The sequence below is a fragment of the Xenia sp. Carnegie-2017 genome, unplaced genomic scaffold (genome assembly GCF_021976095.1).
Source record: "Xenia sp. Carnegie-2017 unplaced genomic scaffold, XeniaSp_v1 HiC_scaffold_25, whole genome shotgun sequence".
Classification (NCBI taxonomy): Eukaryota; Metazoa; Cnidaria; class Anthozoa; order Malacalcyonacea; family Xeniidae; genus Xenia; species Xenia sp. Carnegie-2017.
The window spans coordinates 6924582-6950771 of NW_025813488.1; the positions used below are offsets into that span (position 1 = coordinate 6924582).

General features: G+C 33.9%; 1 protein-coding gene and 1 long non-coding RNA gene across 9 annotated transcripts in view; one reads left to right on the forward strand and one right to left on the reverse strand.

Moving 5' to 3' along the window:
* The window catches only part of LOC124453070 (cannabinoid receptor 1-like), a 51738-nt gene that overhangs the window by 6946 nt on the left and 18602 nt on the right, over positions 1-26190 (reverse strand). The window contains exons 1-3 of one of the 8 annotated variants that reach the window (XR_006950959.1): positions 20383-20408; positions 18217-18475; positions 7006-7009 (exon numbers count right to left, since the gene is read on the reverse strand). Coding sequence is in view for 3 of the 8 variants with exons in the window: in XM_047003801.1 (XP_046859757.1) it covers positions 13691-14617; positions 18217-18402 (1113 nt within the window). In the remaining 5 variants the exon portion in view is untranslated. Of the gene's footprint in view, positions 1-7005; positions 7010-10199; positions 10777-13469; positions 14618-15279; positions 15604-16887; positions 17212-18216; positions 18476-20382; positions 20409-26190 lie in introns of those variants that run through there. The other 7 variants (XR_006950957.1, XM_047003801.1, XR_006950958.1 and 4 more) reach the window with 7 other exon arrangements.
* On the forward strand, positions 10728-13127 carry LOC124453519. Its single transcript, XR_006951111.1, has 2 exons — positions 10728-10810; positions 11941-13127. It is a non-coding gene; the product is annotated as an uncharacterized LOC124453519 (long non-coding RNA).

Below are 26190 nucleotides of genomic sequence, written 5' to 3' on the forward strand. Positions count from 1 at the left end.
AACTTCATCACTTGTCAAGTACTTCATTGTTTCAAACTTGTTTTCCAGGGTCGTCAGCCGTTTGGGAGTGAATGGAACTCTGGGATTGCGACCAGGCTTTCGTTTCTGTTTCGGTCGACGTTTACTTGACTCTGAAACAGGACAAGACACAGCGTCGAGACATGGGTAAGTGACAATAAAAAGATTGCGGGTGAGGGGGGGGTATATGGGTTGTACGTTTGTCAGCAGGTTGTGTGATTGGATTAAAACACATCCAATATACATGCATAAAATATAATTTAAACCGCAACAAATTGTGGCCATGTATTCATGTAGCCTAAACAAGAGCAAACATATAAATCAGTTTTAGAAATATACGTTGACGAAAAAGGCTTGCAATACATATTTTAATATGTGGTGTTTTAACGAAAATTATTATCGTAGCTTCAAATATCAAGCATGACGTCAACAAAACTTTCATAAAAAGTTTATTTGAAAATCACAATGTTGTCATACCAGGCAATATTAACCAATAAAATAATCACGTATATTATGGACTTTCACATTAATTTATCTGTCATAATTGAATCACACAATAAAAATGATATGCAGATTTGAAAGGAAAAAGAAAAAATTCTATGTCAACTAGAAAATACAATTGTGTTTATAGAACTATGAAAGGTGACCGTAAGACAGTCTATACATGACGAAAATAATTCTGTTTTTCAAAGTCAAACATGTATACATGGGTTTGTTCGTCGTTGAATTTTAGATGGAAAAGCAAAAAGTAATAAAAAATAGGTTGAAGACAACAATCAAACACTCTTCGTTCATATACTGTATATTTTAGGTTTTAACATTCAAACATCTTTTTCCACTTGAATAGTCCAAACTGAACGACGCCTTTAAAATATTTATAAAACAAATAAAAAAGTATTTTTAGTTCTACGATCCGTCATGTCCATCACATGCATAGAGTTTTGACGCATCTCATGCGCAACTATAAATGACTCTCTAATGTTTTAATTGCACAGAGCATTTAAAAAACAGCTGACATTACAAGAAGTCAAAATGAACTTATATGTTATGTCATGAGCTTGTCATAGAAAGTTCTAAGATTACATGAATGCTTGGAATTCTTCTACATAGTTTTGCTAACTATATAGACAATGAGCATATAGGATGACAGTAATATCATGTAATACATTATTCTTACGTTATGAAGTTAAAGCTAAAGTTAGAAAATGCAAAAGGCCAACATATAATGAGCATGTATATATGTATAAATTATATAACCCCTATTTACTACATTTTCAGCTCCTTTACGTGGGGATTTATGATTGAAGATATTTTCCAACAAGAAATAACTAAAATAGGTGTTATTGATTAAAAATGCGGTGATTATACTGTATGAGCACTCTGTTTAATGGAACTGTAGCATCTGTATAACAGGAACTGCTTTATGTACTTTGTTTATCACAAGTAAGGCTAAAATTGTGTAGGTCAGCTCAAAGTCATTAATGATTTAATAAAAATAGGAAAATTTATTTAACACACGTACAACTGTAACGATTTTATTTAAAGGAGCATGTGAAGATTACTCAGACAAAAAATTTTGTATATATAAAAACAAGTAGTTTCGAATGTTCATTTTTTGTGAATGCTATTTTGCAAAGTTAGAAGATTCTATTCCATCTGGCAAGGCTACGTACTTAACACACGTTGTCACTACAGTTTATAAAAGCTTTTGATGCTTTAATGCAGTTGTACACCGATACAAAATAAAATTATGCTCAAGCTGTGTCTAAAATGAACCAAACAATAGCGAAATTATTGGCAAAACATAGAACATTGTATACCCATACAACCAATAAAGCAACATATAGTAATAGGACACGACTTTCGGTTCGCATCATTTTTTTTCTGTCAAGTGTTCTCTTGTTGCTTAAAGACTTTGAAAGGTATTATCCAAACTAAGAACAGCCCGAATCCATTTAGTAAACTCAAGCTGTTAAGAAGCTTGATGTCTGTGTTTAAAAACACTTGATGCTTGATGGTATAAATATAGCTGTGCCATAGGAATGATGTACAGGCAGTAAATCTACTTTGAAACTTGAAGAATTGGACGTCAAGCTTCTCTTGGGCTGTTGTGTAAAGTATGAAAGGGTTGAAATATGGCCTTGTTCTTTTCTTCATATTGTGTTTTTCTTCCTGCTGTGCAAAACCAAAATGGTTGTGGTTGAATGGCGAATCTTTGGAGAATCAATTGAACTGGAAAACAAAAGGAAAAGCGTCAGCTGCGTCACCATATGAAAAAATGATTCTATGGCAACAATGTGTGAAGAAGACGTTCAAAAATCTTTATGGACAATTCATAAATGTATTCAATAAAGTGTATTGTTCATTGTTCGTTTATTATCAGCTTATTCTATCAAACACTAAAATTATACAAATATAATTGTATGAAAATATAATGTGTATGTGTGAATTTTAAGACTATGCTCATTTCAACTTCCTCTTTTGCTAGTGCAGATAAAATGCTGTTTATTGATAGATTGTTAAACATACATTTTCTTGCAAACTATAAAGTAAATTCTGCCTGAATTTTCAAATACATGCTGATTGCTGACCATGCTTTTTATCAATAAAAACGTCTCTGTTCAATATTTGTTAAGTCTGTAAGGGCAACTTGCTTTTCTTGTGAAATTTTCGATGCAACAAAGCTGCCAAGTTTTAAATTTTACACAAAGCTGCTACAAATCATGCTAAATTCAATTTAGAGAATTTCTTTAAAGATGTAAATTACCATACAAGGAGGACAACGTATATATTAATCATAAAGTTATGAACGATGAATGTAGTTATCAAAATGTTTGTTAATCGCAAATGGCTCATTAAAGTACAAATTGGTACGCTAAACGTATTACACAAAAGTTATAAGTATTGTAGTAAAAATCGTTATAATTTTTTTACCACATTGTTTGTCATTATTTATTCTTCCAATAAAACTATTAGCACTATTCAATGCATTTTCATCAAATTGAGTTTAGAACATATTATCTATCAGCAGGTTTACAGCAGAAGAACGAAGTGTCGATTGCTGTGCTGTATCAGTAGAAATAAAACTGTCTTTTAAACAACGCCTTCAGACTGTTTCGATAATCTGGAAGCCTCAGTGCATACACAATTGGATTGACAGCGAAATTCACCATGGCAACTGGTTTGTAGTAGTAAGAAAAACGCCAAGCCAATTCACTTTGTATTTTCCAAGCCTTTGAATAAACTCCACTTGTTTGGCGACAAAAGGAAATGCAGTTACCAGTAATAAGACATTCAGCACAATGATTGTCTTTACAATTTCAAAGTGTTTAGTGTTGTGCTGTTTAGCATTTACTTTAGTGTCTTGTCGACTTTGCAATACAATTTAAGTATGAAACACTTCAATATGACCTGAAGTAAAACAGCAATTCCAAGACAGCATATAGCGTGATATAAGTGTACATAACGTGGTCAAATTTCTCGACAAAAATTGATGTGAGTTCAGCAAATGCCATGCAAATGGCAATCAACCAAACTGTGGCGCATAATATATAAATTTTCTTCGAAGATAACATTTGTTGCTTGTATTTGGAATACTTTGCAATCATGTAAGTTTGCCATGTGAGTGATGTCAAGTGAAAAAATGAGCCCGCAACCCCAAACATCCAAAAGAAAAGGACAGAATAAATGACAGCTTCTGATGGTTTGACCTCGAACAATCTACCCAATCCAACAATCATGAATTGAGACAAAGATGCAGTGAAATCAGCTATAGATAAGCTTAAGATAGTAATCCACGGTCCTCGTCTTAGCTTGTTTAAAGGATCCTTCACAATAAGAACAACAAGAAGACCATTTGTCAGGACACCAATTGTGGAGACCACCATCGTTGTTATTAATGTTTCTTGGCCAAGTGAAATTCTCTTCATGGGTTCATATGAAATATAGAAAGAGGAAAAGACGTCAAATGTTTTCATATACATTCATAAATGCACATAGATAAATGGTAATTTTTACAGTCGTACACTGAGAATCATGAACTAGTTGCTTGATGAATTTTCTTCGCTCATTACTGTGAAGACACTCTACTGAACTGCGCACTTCATTACACTTCATTTCCGTTTAGGTCAGGAAAGTTAGGTCCTGACTATTTAGAAGCAACTAGAGAAATTGATTTACATGACACATTCAAAAATCTACAATTGTGGATAGATCTTTTCCTGGAAGAAGCACTTTGATGACGCTACGTTTGAATTTTATATTCTTGATGGTATCGTTAAATAAAAAACTATTTATCTGGACACGCGCCTTTTAATTTTTATTCAAAATCGTATAAACAGTGAGAGCGATTTCAAACATTCAACATTTTGTGAAAAGATTGATATTTGAAACTGGATTTTCAGCGTTTTTTAGAAGTCTGGTTTGTATAAGCAACTTGAGAATTTTTTTATGCCTACTACATTGTCGCCAACATACGCAATTTAAAGTTTGAACATCTCCTAGTTCTTAATTGTATCTATACATGTTTAACGTTTGTACTATGAGATAGTGATAAGATCCGTAGAAAAAAATAACTGCAGTAGATTATATACTTACAAAACTTTGATTGCGTAAACCAGATGAATTCCTTGAGTTATTTATATGATTTGGTTGAGTCGAATTGCGCGTTTCCAAAAAATCACCAAAATTGGTCTCTGGATATACTGAGATCAAACTTGTAAGAATAAGGAATCCGTAAATAAAGGAAGGATAGACGTTTTGGAAATATCGTGAGAGTACCATAGTGAGATCTCAGACAGTTTAATCAACTGTTCTAATGTCTTGTCTTTGGGATGACTGGCATTGACTGAATGGTTTAATACAATTTGATCACTTATATTCATACAGTCGGTAAATTGTTTATGACACGTCAACACGTATCTCGATATTTTTGAATCCGCTTTTTTTTAAATTGGCCTCGTGACGTCCACATGCATGTGGTGGATTCTCATCATAGATATAGTCCTATTATATCTATGATTCACATGTACATCCCACATACGTGAGTGATTTTAAAAATTCATTTCCTGTAAACGGGTGGAAACGATAATTGGCCCCACCTTTTTTGTTGTAATATTCTCCAGAAGAAGGGGGAAATTTTGGTAGCATTGTTATTACAGTGCAAATAAACATTTAATTTCAGCTCTCAAGAGGCTTATATTGGCCTTACTCCCTCCCCCAAATTCCTATACGTACTTTTCGCTGGCATTTCAAATATACCAAGATGAAAATAACAAATCTTTCTTCTTTTTTTCAAGGTTTTCATCTCAGCAAAGCTGCTATATTTTCAGGTACCTGATGTACGTGCCTTATTTAATTTATGGTCTCATTAAAGTATTCACAATTATTGCTCTCGCTTTTGAAGTTACGTAGAATCAAAAAAGTGATGAGTATTGTAGTAATAATCGTTATAATTTTTTTTGACCACACAGTTGTTTGTCACTTTGGAATTTATTCTTCCAATAAAAACTATTAGCACTATTCGTACATTTTTAATCAAATTGAGTTTAGAACATATTATCTATCATACAGCTTTACTAGCACTAGTACGAAGTGAAAAGATTGAATGCCCTGGTTTTTGAATGGAAACAATTCTAGTCTTTTTAAACAACGCCTTAATACTGTTTCGATAATCTGGAAGCCTCAGTGCATACACAATTGGATTGACAGCAAAATTCACCATGGCCACTGGCTTATAGTAATACGAACAGCGCCAAGCCAATTCACTTTGTAGTTTCCCTAGCCTTTGAATAAACTCCACTTGTTTGGCGACAAAATAAGGAAACGCAGTTACCAGTAATAAGACATTCAGCACAATGACTGCCTTTACAATTTCAAGGTGTTTAGTGTTGTACTGTTTAGCATTTACTTTAGTGTCTTGTCGACTTTGCAATACAACCTTAAGTATGAAACACTTCAATATGATCCGAAGTAAAACAGCGATTTCCAAGACAGCATATACTGTGATATAGATGTACATAAGCTGTTCATTTTTCTTGCTGTAAATTGATGTGAGCTCAGCAAATGCCATGCAAATGGCAATCAACCAAACTGTGGCGCATAATATGTAAATTTTCTTCGTAGATAACATTTGTTGTCTGTATTTGGGATACTTTGCAATCATGTAAGTTTGCCATGTGAGTGATGTCAAGTGAAAAAATGAGCCCGCAGCCCCAAACATCCAAAAGAAAAGGACAGAATGGAAGAAAGACGTTGAAAAATATCAGTAATCAATGTATAAGATATAGTTGTATAAAAATGTCACCAACACTGAAACTAATACAAACAGCCACACCTTTGTACACAAGACGAATATTGCTATTTCTTTAATATTCAATTCTTTAAAAGTATTTTAATTAATCTACCATCGTTAGACATAGTGAGTAATGTTAAGTAATTACAATCAGTGTTTCTGACTCTCGTACCTCTGATTCAAAGGGTATTCATTAATGGTTTCCAATGATTTTGCATACACACCACCGTCATATACGATAACTTACTCCTAATTTTAAGTTTGAGTCCTTAACAGACCAACTCACACGATCACTAACTACTCTCTAATCCATGCATCCCGAGCTAAATATTGAGGGTTTTACAATTCTTCACCCTAGTCCTTTTAGCAATTCTTTTGCATCATGTGCCGTCATTTTGATAAATGGCAGCTTTTACTGAATAAGTCTTCATGAATGACTCTTTTGAATGACTCTTCAAAAATAAGTTTAATGATTTTGCTCTTCGTGTGTATATCAGATAAGTCTTTTTTCCCATTTTCCATTACTACTTTCACTCAAATAAGATGATTAGAGATTTTGCAGGGGAGACAATGCAAACATTGTGCATATTTGTCATGGAGACAGTCAAATGTCGATTATAGCAAGATGACATATCATGTAATATTTAATTTATCAGAAAAAGCGTATTTTGATTCGGAGGTTTTATGAGAAGTACCTTTCTCTGGCTTTGCAGGCACAAACTCTGATCGTATGATGTCTGATCAGATTATTAGAGTTATGATAAACAGATTTAGCATGAAGCAACGTGGTTGCCATAGTTTGCTTGCATATCTCACCTATTGAGGAAGACATCTTATACAGTGTCCTTGGAGAGTGCAAACATACTTTAAAACTCAAAATTGTGGAAATTACGTTTATGAATAATAAGCGTAAAATTCATCAATTTAATCAATTGTTCGGGCAAGTAGATGTCTGGTTTTTGTCTTGTAAGTTGTTATTAACTTGCCTTTACGCAGGTGCTTAGATACTTTGATTGCATCTGTGCCCACGAACTGGTGTCCAGTGTATTATCAAAGTTCATAGTTGAGAATTGAGAATGGTTGAGATGAGATTGTTTGGTTATTTATGAATTTTAAGACCAATTTGTGGAGAGTACGGTGTGAAATGATCTTTTCCATGACAGCATTCACAAGAAGATTATAAAGATTAGCTGGATTTTTTTTTAAGGAGTAAGTACGGATTTGTTAGCGTATTTTGTTTTTGTAATTATGTGATGAATTTTGCCGATGCTCTTAAGTCTTAACTCTCGAGCCTCGTGTTGATAAACATTATTTTTCTCGCTTCTTGATGTCAAAAATATTTTCAAAACTTTTTTGTTCCGTTAAAAACGAAATTCCCCGCAAGAAATCCAGTCACATTTGCACAAGAGAAAAAGATATTTTATTCCTGAATTTAAAATTCAAATATGGCGGTAAAATATTGCTCCAGGTAATTTGAGTTCAAAGGATATTATAAATTAACCTTGCATATATGTTTAAGTATGTATAAAAATTTTATTTCAAGAGGGTAACAGACAACAGTGAAATAGACTGATAAACTACTGTCTCTCTTATACTATATATACAAATGTATATCAAAATTCTAAAATTATACTATAGTATATATTTAAAAAATGATCATGCACTCAACTTGAAAACATCTATATACTTCTTGTTTAGTTAGCATGAATTTGACGTCAAGTACGTTAGATTTTCGCAGTCTGTGTGACGTGTATTTATTTCATCAAGGAGCATTTAGTTTATTAAAATGCGTGCTGAAAACACCTTTGCTTGTTTTTCTTTATATGCACTCGTACTTAAGCGTATTGTAATCTGGGCTAGAATTTGTGATAAGCAAAAACGTGTCGTTAGAGTGATATAATAGCTATTATTGATACACTGTGTTCAATTCCTTACAAAGTTTCTTGATTGTTTGAGTAAGTTTTCTTGAACCCCATTGACATAGACGAATAGCGAAAATGCAAAACTTGAAAAGCACTTAAACATGGGCAAACCACTGGTTTTGAGGACGTTGCTCTGATGCTGCTTGTATTTTCTGAAAATGTATTTTGGTTTTGCTCAAATAATAATGGTGAATAACATGATATACAGAGCAAAAAGCTCTCTAAAGGGAGACTTTATTATGTATAAATCTATAACCGTGGGTGTGTGTGTGTGTTCTGATGTGCATTTTGTCTGAAGTACCTGTGAGTCTGTCGCTATTGTTTTGAACAGCTACGTCTTTCAAAAATTTCCTATCTTTCACTTTGAATGTCATTAGTTAACGATGGGATCAAAGTTTCAGATTGAAGCCCTCATTTCTTCCTCGTCTGTCAATGTTTTTGGCTCAGATTTAAATCAACGATTGCTTTTGGTTAAGTGAAAATAGTTCTCGATCTTTTCCCACTAAAGTAGATGAATTTGTGCACGTGTTGATTGTACTAATCTTCTTAGTGCAGTGGCATCCTCCTGTTATACAAACTTATTTCTTATTGTGATTAAAGGAAATGTCTTCCGTCTTCACCGAAATGATCAGAGATGATGGTTTGTGTGTGCCTGTGTGTGTGGGGGCGGAGGGAGGGGGGAGGACCGATTGTTAAGTGTGTCCATTAATTGTTTGATATATTAGTGTTTTGCAGGGAAATTGACTTTCATCTTGTATATCTAAGACTGGGGGTGGTGGTGCATACTTCTCCGCAATCCTGCCCTAAATCCATCCTTGTGTTTTGACGTATCATTAAATTCTTGATAAATGACTAATGATGTCTCAGCCTGGCTGTTCTATGGAGGGTGGAGAAGTGACAGTACTTCTCTTGCGGGAGAAGGGTTGGTGGTGGTGCTTGTACTTCTCTTGCGGGAGAAAGGTTGGTGGTGGTGCTTGTACTTCTCTTGCGGGAGAAACGTTGATGGTGGTGTTTGTACTTGTCTTGTGGGACAGAGGTTGGTGGTGGTGTTTGTACTTCTCTTGTGGGAGAGAGGTTGGTGGTGGTGCTTGTACTTCTCCTGCGTTAGAGAGGTTTATGGTGGTGCTTGTACTTCTCCTGCGGGAGAGAGGTTGGTGGTGGTGCTTGTATTTCTCTTGCTGGAAAGGGGGTTGTATTGGTGGTACCAATACTTCTCTTACGTGAGAGGAGGGTGGTGGTGCTGCTGTTATTTACCTTGCAGGAAAGGGGATATTGGTGGTGCATGTACTTCTCTCGTGGGAGAGGGAAGTGGTGGTGCATGTACTTCTCTCGCATGAAAGGTGGTGGTGGTGGTACCAGTACTTCTTTTGTGGGAGAGGTGGTTGTGATGCATGTACTTCTCTCGCAAGAAAGGTGGTGGTGCTGGTACCGGTACATCTCTTGCGAGAGAGGGTGGGAAGGTAGTTGAACCTCTTAACTCTCTGTATCGTGTGTTTCTTATGTTTTTCTACTATAAATTTAGTATTTTTCAATACAACCATCCGTTTAGAGAACTTTGCTTTTCGATAAAATTTGTGTACGTAAATGTCAGTGAATAGCATAGAGTAAAACCGCATAAAATATTTTAATCTAGGTTTTGCATTATTACGCTGTGGTAGCTATGTTTTTCTGTTGCATTCATTTTTTTGATCTCTCTTTTTTGTGTTCATTTTTAAATTAGTACTTACCTTATATAAACTGATTTTCCGATTGGGTCAATTAGATAACAGTGATAAACTCTAATTATTGAGATTCGGCATTTCTATGGCATCTTTTACTTCACTATACTTTGAACCAATCATAAACCTTGATTTTGTTGTTGCAGTCTTTAAATCGACCTGCAGTGTAAACCTTGTTTTAAGTCACTCAACTTTAAATGCATTTTTAATTTTTTATATTTATTACAAAAATGGACATTGAGATGATGATGAAATGTAAAAGTATGTTTTATTTTCTATCCTATGTTACAACCTGAGATTTTTACGATGTGTTCCATGGTGAAACTTTGCATTCAAAGTGTTGTCTCTTGTAAGCGGAAATGCTCGAATGACGTCATCGATGAAATTCATATGCTCATTATTGAATATTGACGGCAATAAATAAAGGTCCTCTTGAACGTACGCTGTGTAAGATTACTACAATGCAAACTCTATGATTGCATAACTGATTTTCTAACTATAGACCTCTATAAAAACTATAACTACTCTTCAGTGCATGTGTCGTAATACATAGCTAACTGTTCTCCCCGTCAATTGTCATTACGTCAACATATTCATCGCTGCTTTGTGAACTTTCTCTTTTTTCTCTTGCTCGTCGATTTTGAAAACATTTTGATTTTGTTTTCCGGTAGCGTCAGTTCCATACACAAACTACGAACTTCATCACTTGTCAAGTACTTCATTGTTTCAAACTTGTTTTCCAGGGTCGTCAGCTGTTTGGGAGTGAATGGAACTCTGGGATTGCGACCGGGCTTTCGTTTCTGTTTCGGTCGACGTTTACTTGACTCTGAAACAGGACAAGACACAGCGTCGAGACATGGGTAAGTGACAATAAAAAGAATGGGGGTGAGGGGGGGTATATGGGGTGTACGTTTGTCAGCAGGTTGTGTGATTGGATTAAAACACATCCAATATACATGCATAAAATATAATTTAAGCCGCCACAAATTGTGGCCATGTATTCATGTAGCCTAAACAAGAGCAAACATATAAATCAGTTTTAGAAATATACGTTGACGAAAAAGGCTTGCAATACATATTTTAATATGTGGTGTTTTAATGAAAATTATTATCGCAGCTTCAAATATCAAGCATGACGTCAACAAAACTTTCATAAAAAGTTTATTTGAAAATTACAATGTCGTCATATCAGGCAATATTAACCAATAAAATAACCACGCATGTTATGGACTTTCACATTAATTTATCTGTCATAATTGAATCATACAATAAAAATGATATGCAGATTTGAAAGGAAAAAGAAAAAATTCTATGTCAAATAGAAAATACAATTATGTTTTATAGAACTATGAAAGGTGACCGTAAGACAGAGTCTATACATGACAAAAATAATTCCGTTTTTCAAAGTCAAACATGTATACATGGGTTTGTTCGTCGTTGAATTTTAGATGGAAAAGCAAAAAATAATAAAAAATAAGTTGAAGACAACAATCAAACACTCTTTGTTCTTACACTATATTTTAGGTTTTAACATTCAAACATCTTTTTCCACTTGAATAGTCCAAACTGAACGAAGCCTTTAAAATATTTATAAAACAAACAAAAAAGTATTTTTAGTTCTACGATCGTCATATCCATCACATGCATAGAGTTTTGACGCTTCTCATGCACAACTATATATGACTCTCTAATGTTTTAATTGCTCGGGGCATTTAAAAAACAGCTGACATTACAAGAAGTCAAAATGAACTTATATGTTATGTCATGAACTTGTCATAGAGAGTTCTAAGATTACATGAATGCTGGGAATTCTACTATATAGTTTTACTAACTATATAGACAATGAGCATATAGGATGACAGTAATATCATGTAATACATTATTCTTACGTTATGAAGTTAAAGCTAAAGTTAGAAAATGCAACAGGCCAACATATAATGAGCATGTATACATGTATAGATTATATAACCCCTATTTACTACATTTTCAGCGCCTTTACGTGGGGATTTATAATTGAAGATATTTTCCAACAAGAAATAACTAAAATAGGTGTTATTGATTAAAAAAGCGGTGATTATACTGTATGAGCACTCTATTTAATGGAACTGTAGCATCTGTATAACAGGAACTGCTTTATGTACTTTGTTTATCACAAGTAAGGCTAAAATTGTGTAGGTCAGCTCAAAGTCATTAATGATTTAATAAAAATATGAAAATTTATTTCACACACGTACAACTGTAACGATTTTATTTAAAGGAGGATGTGAAGATTACTCAGACAAAAAATTTTGTATGTATAAAAACAAGTAGTTTCGAATGTTCATTTTTTGTGAATGCTGTTTTGCAAAGTTAGAAGATTCTATTCCATCTGGCAACGCTACGTACTTAACACACGTTGTCACTACAGTTTATAAAAGCACTTGATGCTTCAATGCAGTTGAACACCGATACAAAATATAATTATGCTCAAGCTGTGTCTAAAATGAACCAAACAATAGCGAAATTATTGGCAAAACATAGAACACTGAATACCCATATAACCAATAAAGCAACATATAGTAATAGGACACGGCTTTCGGTTCTCATCATTTTTTTTCTGTCAAGTGTTCTCTTGTTGCTTAAAGACTTTGAAAGGTATTATCCAAACTAAGAACAGCCCGAATCCATTTAGTAAACTCAAGCTGTTAAGAAGCTTGATGTCTGTGTTTAAAACACTTGATGCTTGATGGTATAAATATAGCTGTGCCATAGGAATGATGTACTGGCAGTAAATCTACTTTGAAACTTGAAGAATTGGACGTCAAGCTTCTCTTGGGCTGTTGTGTAAAGTATGAAAGGGTTGAAATATGGCCTTGTTCTTTTCCTCATATTGTGTTTTTTTTCTTCCTGCTGTGCAAAACCAAAATGGTTGTGGTTGAATGGCGAATCTTTGGAGAATCCAATTGAACTGGAAAACAAAAAGGAAAAGCGTCAGCTGCGTCACCATATGAAAAAAAGAGGATGTCTTTTATCTAGCGTAATAGCGTGTGGAGGAAGACGTTCAAAAATCTTTATGGACAATAAATAAATGTATTCATTAAAGTGTATTGTTCATTGTTCGTTTATTATCAGCTTATTCTATCAAACACTAAAATTATACAAATTCAATTGTATGAAAATATAATGTGTATGTGTGAATTTTAAGACTATGCTCATTTCTGCCTTCCTCTTTTTGCTAGTGCAGATAAAATGCTACATATTGATAGATTGTTAAACATACTTTTTCTTGCAAACCATAAAGTATAATTAAAAACGATTATGCCTGAATTTTCAAATACATGCCGATTTATCAATGAAAAACTTTCTGCCATTTTGAAAGAAGTTAAGTCGATAAGGGCAACTTGCTTTTTCTTGTGAAATTTTCGATGCAACAAAGCTGCCAAGTTTTACCTGTTACACAAAGCTTCAGCTCACGCTAAATTCAATGTAGAGAATTTCTTCGTAAAGATGTAAATAAGCAGCAAGGAGGACAACGTATTGTTAGATACGATATTGTACTATGTTTTGATGTGGTTATCAAAATAGTTTGTTGCAGGCTAAATTGGCTACAAATCCAAACATTACACTAAAAATTACACAAAAGTATAACTACAAATTCCACTAAAGATTATGTTATTACCTATATTAAAAACATAATCATTATATATATTTGTAATCAAGTTATATATGATTATAAATGCATATTAATCAACGCATATTATCTACAAAGCAATCGTTTCATCAGCAGAACAGAACGAGGTTGTCGATTGCTGTGCTGTATCAGTAGAAATATAACTGTTCTTTTTAAACAACGCCTTCAGACTGTTTCGATAATCAGGAAGCCTCAGTGCATACAAAATTGGATTAACTGCAAAATTCACCATGGCAACTGGTTTGTAGTAGTAAGAAAAACGCCAAGCCAATTCACTTTGTATTTTTCCAAGCCTTTGAATAAACTCCACTTGTTTGGCCACAAAAAAACGAAACGCAGTTACCAGTAATAGGATATTTAGCAAGATAATTGTCTTTACCATTTGCAGATGTTTTCTATTGTGCTGTTTAGCATTTACTGTCGTGTTTTGTCGATTTTGCCATACTATTATAAGTATTAAACACTTCCCAATAACCTGGATCAAAACAGCAATCTCCAAAACAGCATATAGCGTGATATAAGTGTACATAACGTGGTCAAATTTCTCGACAAAAATTGATGTGAGTTCACCAAATGCCATGCAAATGGCAATCAACCAAACTGTGGCGCATAATATGTAAATTTTCTTCGTAGATAACATTTGTTGTCTGTATTTGGGATACTTTGCAATCATGTAAGTTTGCCATGTGAGTGATGTCAAGTGAAAAAATGAGCCCGCAGCCCCAAACATCCAAAAGAAAAGGACAGAATAAATGACAGCTTCTGATGGTTTGACCTCGAACAATCTACCCAATCCAACAATCATGAATTGTGACAAAGATGCAGTAAAATCAGCTATGCATAAGCTTAAGATTGTAATCCACCTTCCTTGTTTTAGTATGTTTAGCGGATCTACAAGAATAAGAACAACAAGAAGACCATTTGTTAGGACACCAACTGTGGAGACCACCATCGTTGTTATTAATGTTTCATAGCCAAGTGAAAAACTCTTCATGGGCTTCATACGAAATATAGAAAAAGGAAAAGACGTCAAATGTTTTCATATACATTCATAATTGCACATAGATAAATGGTAATTTTTACAGTCGTACACTGAGAATCATGAACTAGTTGCTTGATGAATTTTCTTCGCTCATTACTGTGAAGGCACTCTACTGAACTGCGCACTTCATTACACGTAATGCGTTTAGGTCAGGAAAGTTAGGTCCTGACTATTTAGAAGGAACTAGAGAAATTGATTTACATGACACATTCAAAAATCTACAATTGTGGATAGATCATTTCCTGGAAGAAGCTCTTTCATGGCGCTACATTTGAATTTTATATTCTTGATGGTATCGTTAAATAGAAAACTATTTATCTGGACACGCGCCTCTTAATTTTTATTCAAAATCGTATAAATAGTGAGAGCGATTTCAAACATTCAACGTTTTGTGAAAAGATTGATATTTGAAACTGGATTTTCAGCATTTTTAGAAGTCTGGTTTGTATAAGCAACTTGAGAATTTTTTTATGCCTACCACATTGTCGCCAACATACGCATTTTAAAGTTTGAACATCTCCTAGTTCTTAATTGTATCTATACATGTTTAACGTTTGTACTATGAGATAGTGATAAGATCGGTAGAAAAAAATAACTGCATTAGATTATATACTTACAGCACTTTGATTGCGTAAACCAGATGAATTCCTTGAGTTATTTATATGATTTGGTTGAGTCGAATTGCGCGTTTCCAAAAAATCACCAGTATTGGTCACTGGATATACTGAGATCAAACTTGTAAGAATAAGGAATCCGTAAATAAAGGAAGGATGGACGTTTTGGAAATATCGTGAGAGTACCATAGTGAGATCTCAGACAGTTTAATCAACTGTTCTAATTTCTTGTCTCTGGGATGACTGGCATTGACTGAATGGTTTAATACAATTTGATCACTTGTATTCATACAGTCGGTATAATGTTTATGACACGTCAACACGTATCTCGATATTTTTGAATCCGCTTTTTTTTAAATTGGCGTCGTGACGTACACATGCATGTGGTGGATTCACATGTACATCCCACATACGTGAGTGATTTTAAAAGTTAATTTCCTGTAAACGGGTGGAAACGATAATTGGCCCCACCTTTTTTGTTGCAATATTAATATAATATTGGCCCCACCATTTTTGTGGATAATTGGATAATTAGTCCCACCTTTTTTGTTGCAATATTGTCCAGAAGAAGGGGGAAGTTTGTGTAGCATTGTTATTATAGTGCAAAGAAACATTTAATTTCAGCTCTCAAGAGGCTTATATTGGCCGTACTCCCTCCCCCAAATTCCTATACGTACTTTTCGCTGGCATTTCAAATATACCAAGATGAAAATAACAAATCTTTCTTCTTTTTTTCAAGGTTTTCATCTCAGCAAAGCTGCTATATTTTCAGGTACCTGATAAACGTGCTTTACTTAATTTGTGGTCTCATTAAAGTATTCACAATTATTGCTCTCGCTTTTGAAGTTACGTAGAATCAAAAAAGTGATGAGTATTGTAGTAATAATCGTTATAATTTTTTTTGACCACACAGTTGTTTGTCACTTTGGAATTTATTCTTCCAATAAAAACTATTAGCACTATTCGTACATTTTTAATCAAATTGAGTTTACAACATATTATCTATCGTACAACTTTACTAGCACTAGTACGAAGTGAAAAGATTGAATGCCCTGGTTTTTGAATGGAAACAATTCTAGTCTTTTTAAACAACGCCTTCATACTGTTTCGATAATCTGGAAGCCTCAGTGCATACACAATTGGATTGACAGCGAAATTCAACATGGCAACTGGTTTGTAGTAGTAAGAAAAACGCCAAGCCAATTCACCTTGTATTTTTGCAAGCCTTTGAATAAACTCCACTCCTTTGGCGACAAAATAAGGAAATGCAGTTACCAGTAATAAGACATTCAGCACAATGATTGCCTTTACAATTTCAAAGTGTTTAGTGTTGTACTGTTTAGCATTTACTTTAGTGTCTTGTCGACTTTGCAATACAACCTTAAGTATGAAACACCTGAATATGATAGAAAGTAAAACAGCGATTTCCAAGACAGCATATACTGTGGAATAGAGGTACAGAAGGTGTTCAATTTTCTTGGTGTAAATTAATGTGAGTTCACCAAATGCCATGCAAATGGCAATCAACCAAACTGTGGTGCATAATATGTAAATTTTCTTCTTAGATAACATTTGTTGTTTGTATTTGGGATACTTTGCAATCATGTAAGTTTGCTATGTGAGTGATGTCAAGTGAAAAAATGAGCCCGCAACCCCAAACATCCAAAAGAAAAGGACAGAATAAATGACAGCTTTTGATGGTTTGACCTCGGACAATCTACCCAATCCAACAATCATGAATTGGGACAAAGATGCACTGATGTCAGCTATAGATAAGCTTAAGATGGTAATCCACGGTCCTCGTCTTAGTTTGTTTAAAGGATCCTTCACAATAACAACAATAAGAAGACCATTTGTAAGGACACCAACTGTGGAAACCACCATTGTTGCTATTAATGTTTCTTGAGGAATTGAGAAACTTTTCTTTGGTTTGTTCTTCAATGAAATATATGAAAATTTTAAATGCATTGTAAACTGTCATATTTCTCAATGGTGGAGAAGAAAATTGCAAAAATTTTAGAAATGCATTAATTCAATGCTTTATCTCTTGTCAGTCTATTTCATTTCTTTTAGACGTAGTTTTCCACTGCAAGTGTGCAAGTTTTGCACTCAGCAAGTGTTACGAATTACAGAATACGGAAGCATTTCAGAAGCGGATACACCTCAAGGCTTCGTGGATGAGTTATAAAAATTTCAAATACGAACTCGCAGAACTGCCATTTTCTGCAGTCTTTGCTGCATATTACGTGCAAGCAAAAGGGGGAATGTGGAGACTTTTACAGAAGTTGGACAGCAACAAAGAATTCGCAAATGTAATTGTGAAACGGAAATCATTTCTGCTGCGCTTGACACGAGGATTTGATATGATTTTTATTGTAAGTCTCTTTTTGTGTGACATGTATTAAAATATTGTGAACACTTTAATTTATTTGATTTCGAGATGGAGCATATGATAATAAATAACTTACAGAAATTATGGAGAGGTACAATTATTGTAGTTGATGGTGGTCTTATAAATATTGGAAATGTTGCAAATAATTCTAAAATCACTGCACATTATACTGTGAAGAAGTTTGTATCTAAAATAAAAGCGCTAAAGTTCCGCGTGTTTTTGATAGAAAAATCTTTCCTTTTAAACGTATTCAGTTTCAGGCTTGGCGTAAACCAACTTCTGATAATGCCATAAAAATCGCATAAAGGAAATAATAAATACAAAATTATAAGGTTGTTCAATAAGATGACTTTTACCCAATGGCTTCAGTTAGACTATTGTGGCTTTTTGACTTTTTTTAATATGAGATTTTTTTGCACCTACCTCATTTCTTTGAATGCATTTCTTTCCAGTCAACAAAACATTTCATTGACTTTAAATTAATTCATCAGACCAAATAAAATGATTTTTGTAATTACATACAATAGAGTTTTTGTTTATAAACTTACATCACTTTGATTACGAGAACCAGTCTCATTCCTTGTGCAATTTGTCTGGTTTGTTTGAGTCGAGTTGCACATTTTCCCCAAATCACCAGCATTGGCCATTGGATGTACTTTCATCAAACTTGTAAGAATAAGGAATCCATAGACAAAGGAAGGATAGACGTTTTGGAAATGCCTTTTGATTATCATAGTGAGACCCTAGATAATATGGTGCGCTGCTTTTCTTTCACTTTGAATTTGATATTGACAGAGTATGTTCCCCCTAAAATCAAGTAAGCGTTGTGTGTGTTGAAGTTGTTATTTCATCCTCCTGCACGTACATATTGTTTACAGATTTAATTGGCGTGGGTTTCCGGAAATCTTGTATCATATTTACGGCATGTTTGTAGAAGAATGTTAAGCCCGCCGCACACTGGTGAACTTGCCTCGCGTACTTGTTATTCGTGACAAGTGTGATCGACAAAAGTTCCTAGTGTTCGCGGAAGTTTTGAACAACATTTGTCATTCGTGACAGATATTTGACTCATCTGTCACGAATGACAAATGTTGTTCAAAATTCCGCACACTAGAACTTTGTCGATCATGTCTGTCAATACGCGCCTCACCAGTGTGCGGCGGGCTTTATATGATAATCGTTTTGCGAAAACGGCAGACGTTTTGTCATTTGTCTGTTTATAATACATTTAACATCCTTGTAGGAGCACTTTTTAAATACAGAAACCTCGTTATTTTAGAAGTTCCCAGGTAATTTTGCTTTCACTCGTGGATTTTTTTTCACTCTATTCCCTAAATCTTTGTGTATATATTTTGAAATATTCGGAACTTGTTTTTAATTCAATATTCGATAAGTATCGTGTTAGTAATTGAAGGAAAGCACGAATAAACAAGAAACAAAAACACATTAGTAAACAAGATTATCATACACTGTTTTGATAATGGAAATCTCTCTGGTAACTTAAGTTGTGTAACACAAAACGAGTGGTTAAATATACGTGATGCATAATAAAGAGTGTTGAAATTCGTGATTAAATGCATATGGTAATCACAAATTTTAACAACTGCAGACTGCTCCATCCTTGTCTTTAGCGAGTAGGTGTCAAATATTCAATGAGAACATCATACATTGTTCATTGTTTAATCGAATAGTGAAAACTTTTAGACGTAATAGCTTCTTGGAATCATGATTCACCCTGCTGGACGTAAATCATGTGCGACAAATGATTGATAAAATGAACAACCTCACAACTTTTCCGCAGAAAGTTAAAGAATGTCACTATAGGCAGTATTACTTAATAAAACGTTTGTAACATTAATTTTTTAGTGTTAACTGACGCAACCTTGCTGAAACCTATATAACATTTTTAACTACATTATGACCCCAGTAAAATCAAATGCATTTACCAGCAAGCAAAGCATTCAAATTACTGATGCAAAAATTTCATCCAAATCAGAATCTTGTGATGCATGAGGAAAAGTTTCATCAGTTAAGAGGTAAAATGCTAATGTCAATTTAGACCATAAAACGTTGGAACAAAAATTCGATATCCCATAGAACTAAAAAACATTTATCACATTCACGTTTCTAATTATTTGATACCAAATACAAGTCCTTGCCGATACATTTTGCAACGATCAACAAACCAAGTACACATCTGATCACTCTTCAACATGATCAACAAACAATTTTTGGAAAACAGCTTAGCTAGTATCTTGAAAATATAATTGGATATGCATTGTGTAGCATGGTATCAAACCGCCACTCACATCGAGGTGAGTTGAGAAAAAATCGAAACATCGCTTGCTTTTTTGTTCGTAGCTAATAGTAACATTGACTAGGACATCATTTTGTAGTGTACAAAATGAGATTTTTTCTCAACAACGATTTTCTTTGACATAACATGTTATATAATAGAATAAAATATTTATAATCACAGGTGTGAATAAATCAACTGAGAATACATTTTATTCGGCATTAATTGCAAGAGGAAATTTCCGTCTTTGCGAATGTATTGATAATGTTTGTCGTAACTTGAGTAGAATTAAGGATTTGTGAAATTATAAGCAATGTATAGAGAATTGAATGCACATACATAATGGTAAAATTTTTGTCTCTGTTTACAAATCTTTTTAACTAAAATTAGTTTATGTTTTGTGTAATCACTCTCTTACCTGATGTTCTTCTTTCAAGTGTCTTGGCGCACAATGACAAAAACACTTTTCTTTTGACATATTAAAAACACATTTTGAATAATTATGCAAAGTAACAATAATCTTTTAAAGTGTATGTTTTCACCCCAACAGAGTTTGACAACTTTCTATTCACTTATGAAATGTATTATGCCACGAAAGCTCTTTTTCTGATAAGCCAAATTATCATGTAAATGATGCAAAACACGAGAGATTAATAAGAAAGACGTTGAAAAATATCAGTAATCAATGTATAAGATATAGTTGTATAAAAATGTCATCAACACTGAAACTGGTACAAACAGCCACACCTTTGTACACAAGACGAAGATTGCTATTTCTTTAATATTCAATTCTTCAAAATGATTTTAATTAATGTAGCATCATTAGACATTGTGAGTAATGTTAAGTAATTACAATCAGTGTTTCTGACTCTCGTACCTTTGATTCTAAGGCTATTCTTGAATGGTTTCCAATGATTTTGCATACACACCACTTCATATACGATAACTTACTACTAATTTAAAGTTTGAGTCCTTAACAGACCAACTCACACGATCCCTAACTACCCTCTAATCCATGCATCCCGACTTAAATATTGAGGGTTTTCACAATTCTTCACCCTAGTCCTTTTAGCAATTCGTTTGCATCTTATGCCGACATTTTTATCAATGGCAGCTTTTACTGAATAAGTCTTCATGAATGACTCTTCTGAATGACTCTTCAAAAATAAGTTTAATGATTTTGCTCTTCGTGTGTATATTAGATAAGTCTTTATTCCCATTTTCCCTTACTACTTTCACTCAAATAAGATGATTAGAGATTTTGCAGGGGAGACAATTCAAACATTGTGCATATTTGTCATGGAGACAGTCAAATGTCGATTATAGCAAGATGACATATCATGTAATATTTAATTTATCACACAAAGCGTATTTTGATTTGGAGGTTTTATGAGAAGTACCTTTCACTGGTTTTGCAGGCACAAAGTCTGATCGTATGATGCCTGATCAGATTATTGTGTGGTAAGTTGTTATTAACTTGCCTTTACGCAGGTGTTTAGATACTTTGATTGCATCTGTGCCCACGAACTGGTGTCCAGTGTATTATCAAAGTTCATAGTTGAGAATTGAGAATGGTTGAGATGAGATTGTTTGTGTTATTTATGAATTTTAAGACCAATTTGTGGAGAGTACGGTGTGAAATGATCTTTTCCATGACAGCATTCACAAGAAGATTATAAAGATTAGCTGGGTTTTTTTTTCAAAGAGTAAGTACGGATTTGTTAGCGTATTTTGTTTTTGTAATTATGTGATGAATTTTGCCGATGCTCTTAAGTCTTAACTCTTGAGCCTCGTGTTCATAAAACATTATTTATGTCGCTTCTTAATGTCAAAAATATTTTCAAAAATTTTTTGTTCCGTTAAAAACGAAATTCCCCGCAAGAAATCCAGTCACATTTACACAAGAGAAAAAGATATTTTATTCTTGAATTTAAAATTCAAATATGGCGGTAAAAATATTGCTCCAGGTGTTTTGAGTTCAACGGATATTATAATTTAACCTTGTATGTATGTTTAAGTATGTATAAAAACTTTATTTCAAGAGGGTAATAGCCAACAGTCAAATAGACTGATAAACTACTGGCTCTCTTATACTATATGTACAAATGTATATCAAAATTCTAAAATTATATTGTAGTATATAATTAAAAAATGATCATGCACTCAACTTTAAAACATCTATATACTTTTTGTTTAGTTAGCATGAATTTGACGTCAAGTACGTTAATTTTTGGCAGTCTGTGTGACGTGTATTTATTTGATCATGGAGCATTTTGTTTATTGAAACGCGTGCCAAAAACACCTTTGTTTGTTTTTCTATATAAGCGTATTGTAATCTGGGCTAGAATTTGTGATAAGCAAAAACGTGTCGTTAGAGTGATATAGTAGCTATTATTGATACACTGAGTTCAGTTCCTTACAAAGTTTCTTGATTGCTTGAGTAAGTTTTCTTGAACCCCATTGACATAGACGAATAGTGAGAAGGCAAAACACGCGCAAACCACTTAAACACGGGCAAACCACTTAAACATGGGCAAACCACTGGTTTTGAGGACGTTGCTCTGATGCTGCTTGTATTTTCTGAAAAAGTTTTTTGGTTTTGCTCAAATAATAATGGTGTATAACATGATATACAGAGCAAAAAGCTCTCTAAAGGGAGACTTTATTATGTATAAATCTATAACGGTGGGTGTGTGTGTGTTCTGATGTGCATTTTGTCTAAAGTGCCTGTCAGTCTGTCGCTATTGTTTTTTGAACAGCTACGTCTTTCAAAAATTTCATATCTTTCACTTTGAATGTCATTAGCTAACGATGGGATCAAAGTTTCAGATTGAAGCTCTCCTTTCTTCCTTGTCTGTCAATGTTTTTTGCTCAAATTAAAATCAATGATTTCTTCTGGTTAAGTGAAAATAGTTCTCGATCTTTTCCCACTAAAGTGGATAAATTTGTGCACGTGTTGATTGTACTAATCTTCTTAGTGCATCCATCCTTGCGTTTTGACGTATCATTAAATTCTTGATAAATGACTAATGATGTCTCAGCCTGGCAGTTCTATTTCATAATGTGGTCAGTCGTCTAGTTTTGATGTTTCTTATGTTACATTGCTATTTGTTATGGTCTTATGGCAATCGAAAAGCACTTAAAATACATCATATAACAAGTCCTAATCAAGATAACAGCGTTAAAATAGCAAAGTTCTATCTTTCAATGCAACTTTGTGTTATCATTGTGATCACTAGTCTTTATCCTGAATGGGCAATTGATAAACTGATTGTTAAGCAAATTTATTTAAGTCAGTTTTCCATCCAAAATGAATTAAAATTTCACAACATAAAAAGATTGAATGTGGGGCTCAATTTGGACTGCGCGAATGACTTGGTTTATTAAATGTTATCAATTTAAAAAGTATAAAGTCTTATAAATGAAAGAGTTATGCTGTGAAACACTGAAAGTTATCAACAAACTAAAAATGTCTAAACATGTTTAAGGCTGGTTTAAATTAAGTCAAATAGGCCGAAGTTGTTTGAAACTTTGTACTATCCTTTGATATTATAGTTTATTCTACGGGTAGGACTCTTGTAAATAAAAGTAAAACTTTGAAAATAGAAAATCCCGTTTTCGTTCTATGTCTCCCTATACTCCGGTGCAATGTTTTACTCCCAAAATTTCATTTTCAGGATAATGAGAAATATTCCTTTTGCGCAAGAGCGAATTATTGTATTCGAAGACCCATAAACCTTATAACTACTGCACAGAAATTTTTATTTCATATTTTATATTTTAAATGAAACCAAAGTTTAGTGGATTTAGAATATATAGCTCATAATGATAAAGTTGTTAGCTAGTTTGTTTTAAGTAAATACAGGTGAAAACTGGAGTAAATGCATGAGTAAAATTTAATTATTCAACAGTTCCGATTTTAATATTAGCTACACTAAAAGCTATATCAGAAATGAAAGATTTTTAATTATCATTACAAAATGCGTTTATTATTTCGCGCAAATTTCTTTGTTATTAAGTGATATGCAGAAATGACAGGTGTTCTTTGACAACTTTTCTGAAACTGTTTATGATGTCGAGTTTATGTTTGTGTCGTTTTGTAAAATTGTTTTTGTTATTGGATATTGATAATATATTTTTTACCAAAATACTTTTGTCTATAGAACTATACATTAGGATTGATGTGAATTGTGTAAAATTGTTTTTGTTATTGGATATTGATAATATATCGTTTTGTTGTACATTGATAATATATTTTTTACCAAAATACTTTTGTCTATAGAACTATACATTAGGATTGATGAGAATTGTGTAAAATTGTTTTTGCTATTGGATATTAATAATATATCGTTTTGTTGTACATTGATAATATATTTTTTACGAAAATATTTTTGTCTATAGAACTATACATTAGGATTGATGAGAATTGTGTAAAATTGTTTTTGTTATTGGATATTGATAATATATCGTTTTGTTGTACATTGATAATATATTTTTTACCAAAATACTTTTGTCTATAGAACTATACATTAGGATTGATGAGAATTGTGTAAATATGTGACTTGTAAAAGAATAAGACATTTTTATTTCTTTTATTGTTTAAACCCTGTGAAGACGTTTAAAAGCTCAAAACTTCGTACTTAAAGTTTAAAGCACAGTTTCTAATGATACAGGGGTATGGAGGATTGTCATAAATTTCTATTAAGTCATTACAGAATTAGATAACTGGAGCTCAACTCTTCACGTCATTGCTACTGTTGCTGGTACTTCTTTCGCAGGAGAGGATGGAGAGGTGACAGTACTTCTCTTGCAAGAGAAGGGTTGGTGGTGGTGCTTGTACTCTCTTGCGGGAGAAGGGTTGGTAGTGGTGCTTGTATTTCTCTTGCGGGAGAAAGGTTGATGGTGGTGTTTGTACTTCTCTTGCGGGAGAGAGGTTGGTGGTGGTGCTTGTATTTCTCCTGCATTAGAGAGGTTGATGGTTGTGCTTGTACTTCTCCTGCGTTAGAGAGGTTGATGGTGGTGTTTGTACTTCTCCTGCGGGAGAGACGTTGATGGTGGTGCTTGTACTTCTCCTGCGTTAAAGAGGTTGGTGGTGGTGTTTGTACTTCTCATGCGAGAGAGGTTGGTGGTGGTGCTTGTACGTCTCCTGCGTTAGAGAAGTTGATGGTGGTGCTTGTACTTCTCCTGCGTTAGAGAGGTTGATGGTGGTGCTTGTACTTCTCCGGGAGAGAGGTTGGTGGTGGTGCTTGTACTTCTCCTGCGTTAGAGAGGTTGATGGTGGTGCTTGTACTTCTCCTGCGTTAGAGAGGTTGATGGTGGTGCTTGTACTTCTCCTGCGGGAGAGAGGTTGGTGGTGGTGCTTGTATTTCTCTTGCTGGAAAGGGGGTTGTATTGGTGGTACCAATACTTCTCTTACGTGAGAGGAGGGTGGTAGTGCTGCTGGTATTTCCCTTGCAGTAAAGGGGATATTGGTGGTGCATGTACTTCTCTCGCATGAAAGGTGGTGGTGGTGGTACCAGTACTTCTCTTGTGGGAGAGGTAGTTGTATTTTTTTTCTGTCAAGTGTTCTCTTGTTGCTTAAAGACTTTGAAAGGTATTATCCAAACTAAGACCAGCCCGAATCCATTTAGTAAACTCAAGCTGTTAAGAAGCTTGATGTCTGTGTTTAAAAACACTTGATGCTTGATGGTATAAATATAGCTGTGCCATAGGAATGATGTACTGGCAGTAAATCTACTTTGAAACTTGAAGAATTGGACGTCAAGCTTCTCTCGGGCTGTTGTGTAAAGTATGAAAGGGTTGAAATATGGCCTTGTTCTTTTCTTCATATTGTGTTTTTTTTCTTCCTGCTGTGCAAAACCAAAATGGTTGTGGTTGAATGGCGAATCTTTGGAGAATCCAATTGAACTGGAAAACAAAAAGGAAAAGCGTCAGCTGCGTCACCATATGAAAAAAAGATGTGTTTATTCTATGGCAACAATGTGTCAAAGAAGACGTTCAAAAATCTTTATGGACAATAAATAAATGTATTCATTAAAGTTTATTGTTCATTGTTCGTTTATTATCAGCTTATTCTATCAAACACTAAAATTATACAAATATAATTGTATGAAAATATAATGTGTATGTGTGAATTTTAAGACTATGCTCATTTCTGCCTTCCTCTTTTAGCTAGTGCAGATAAAATGCTACATATTGATAAATTGTTAAACATACCTTTTCTTGC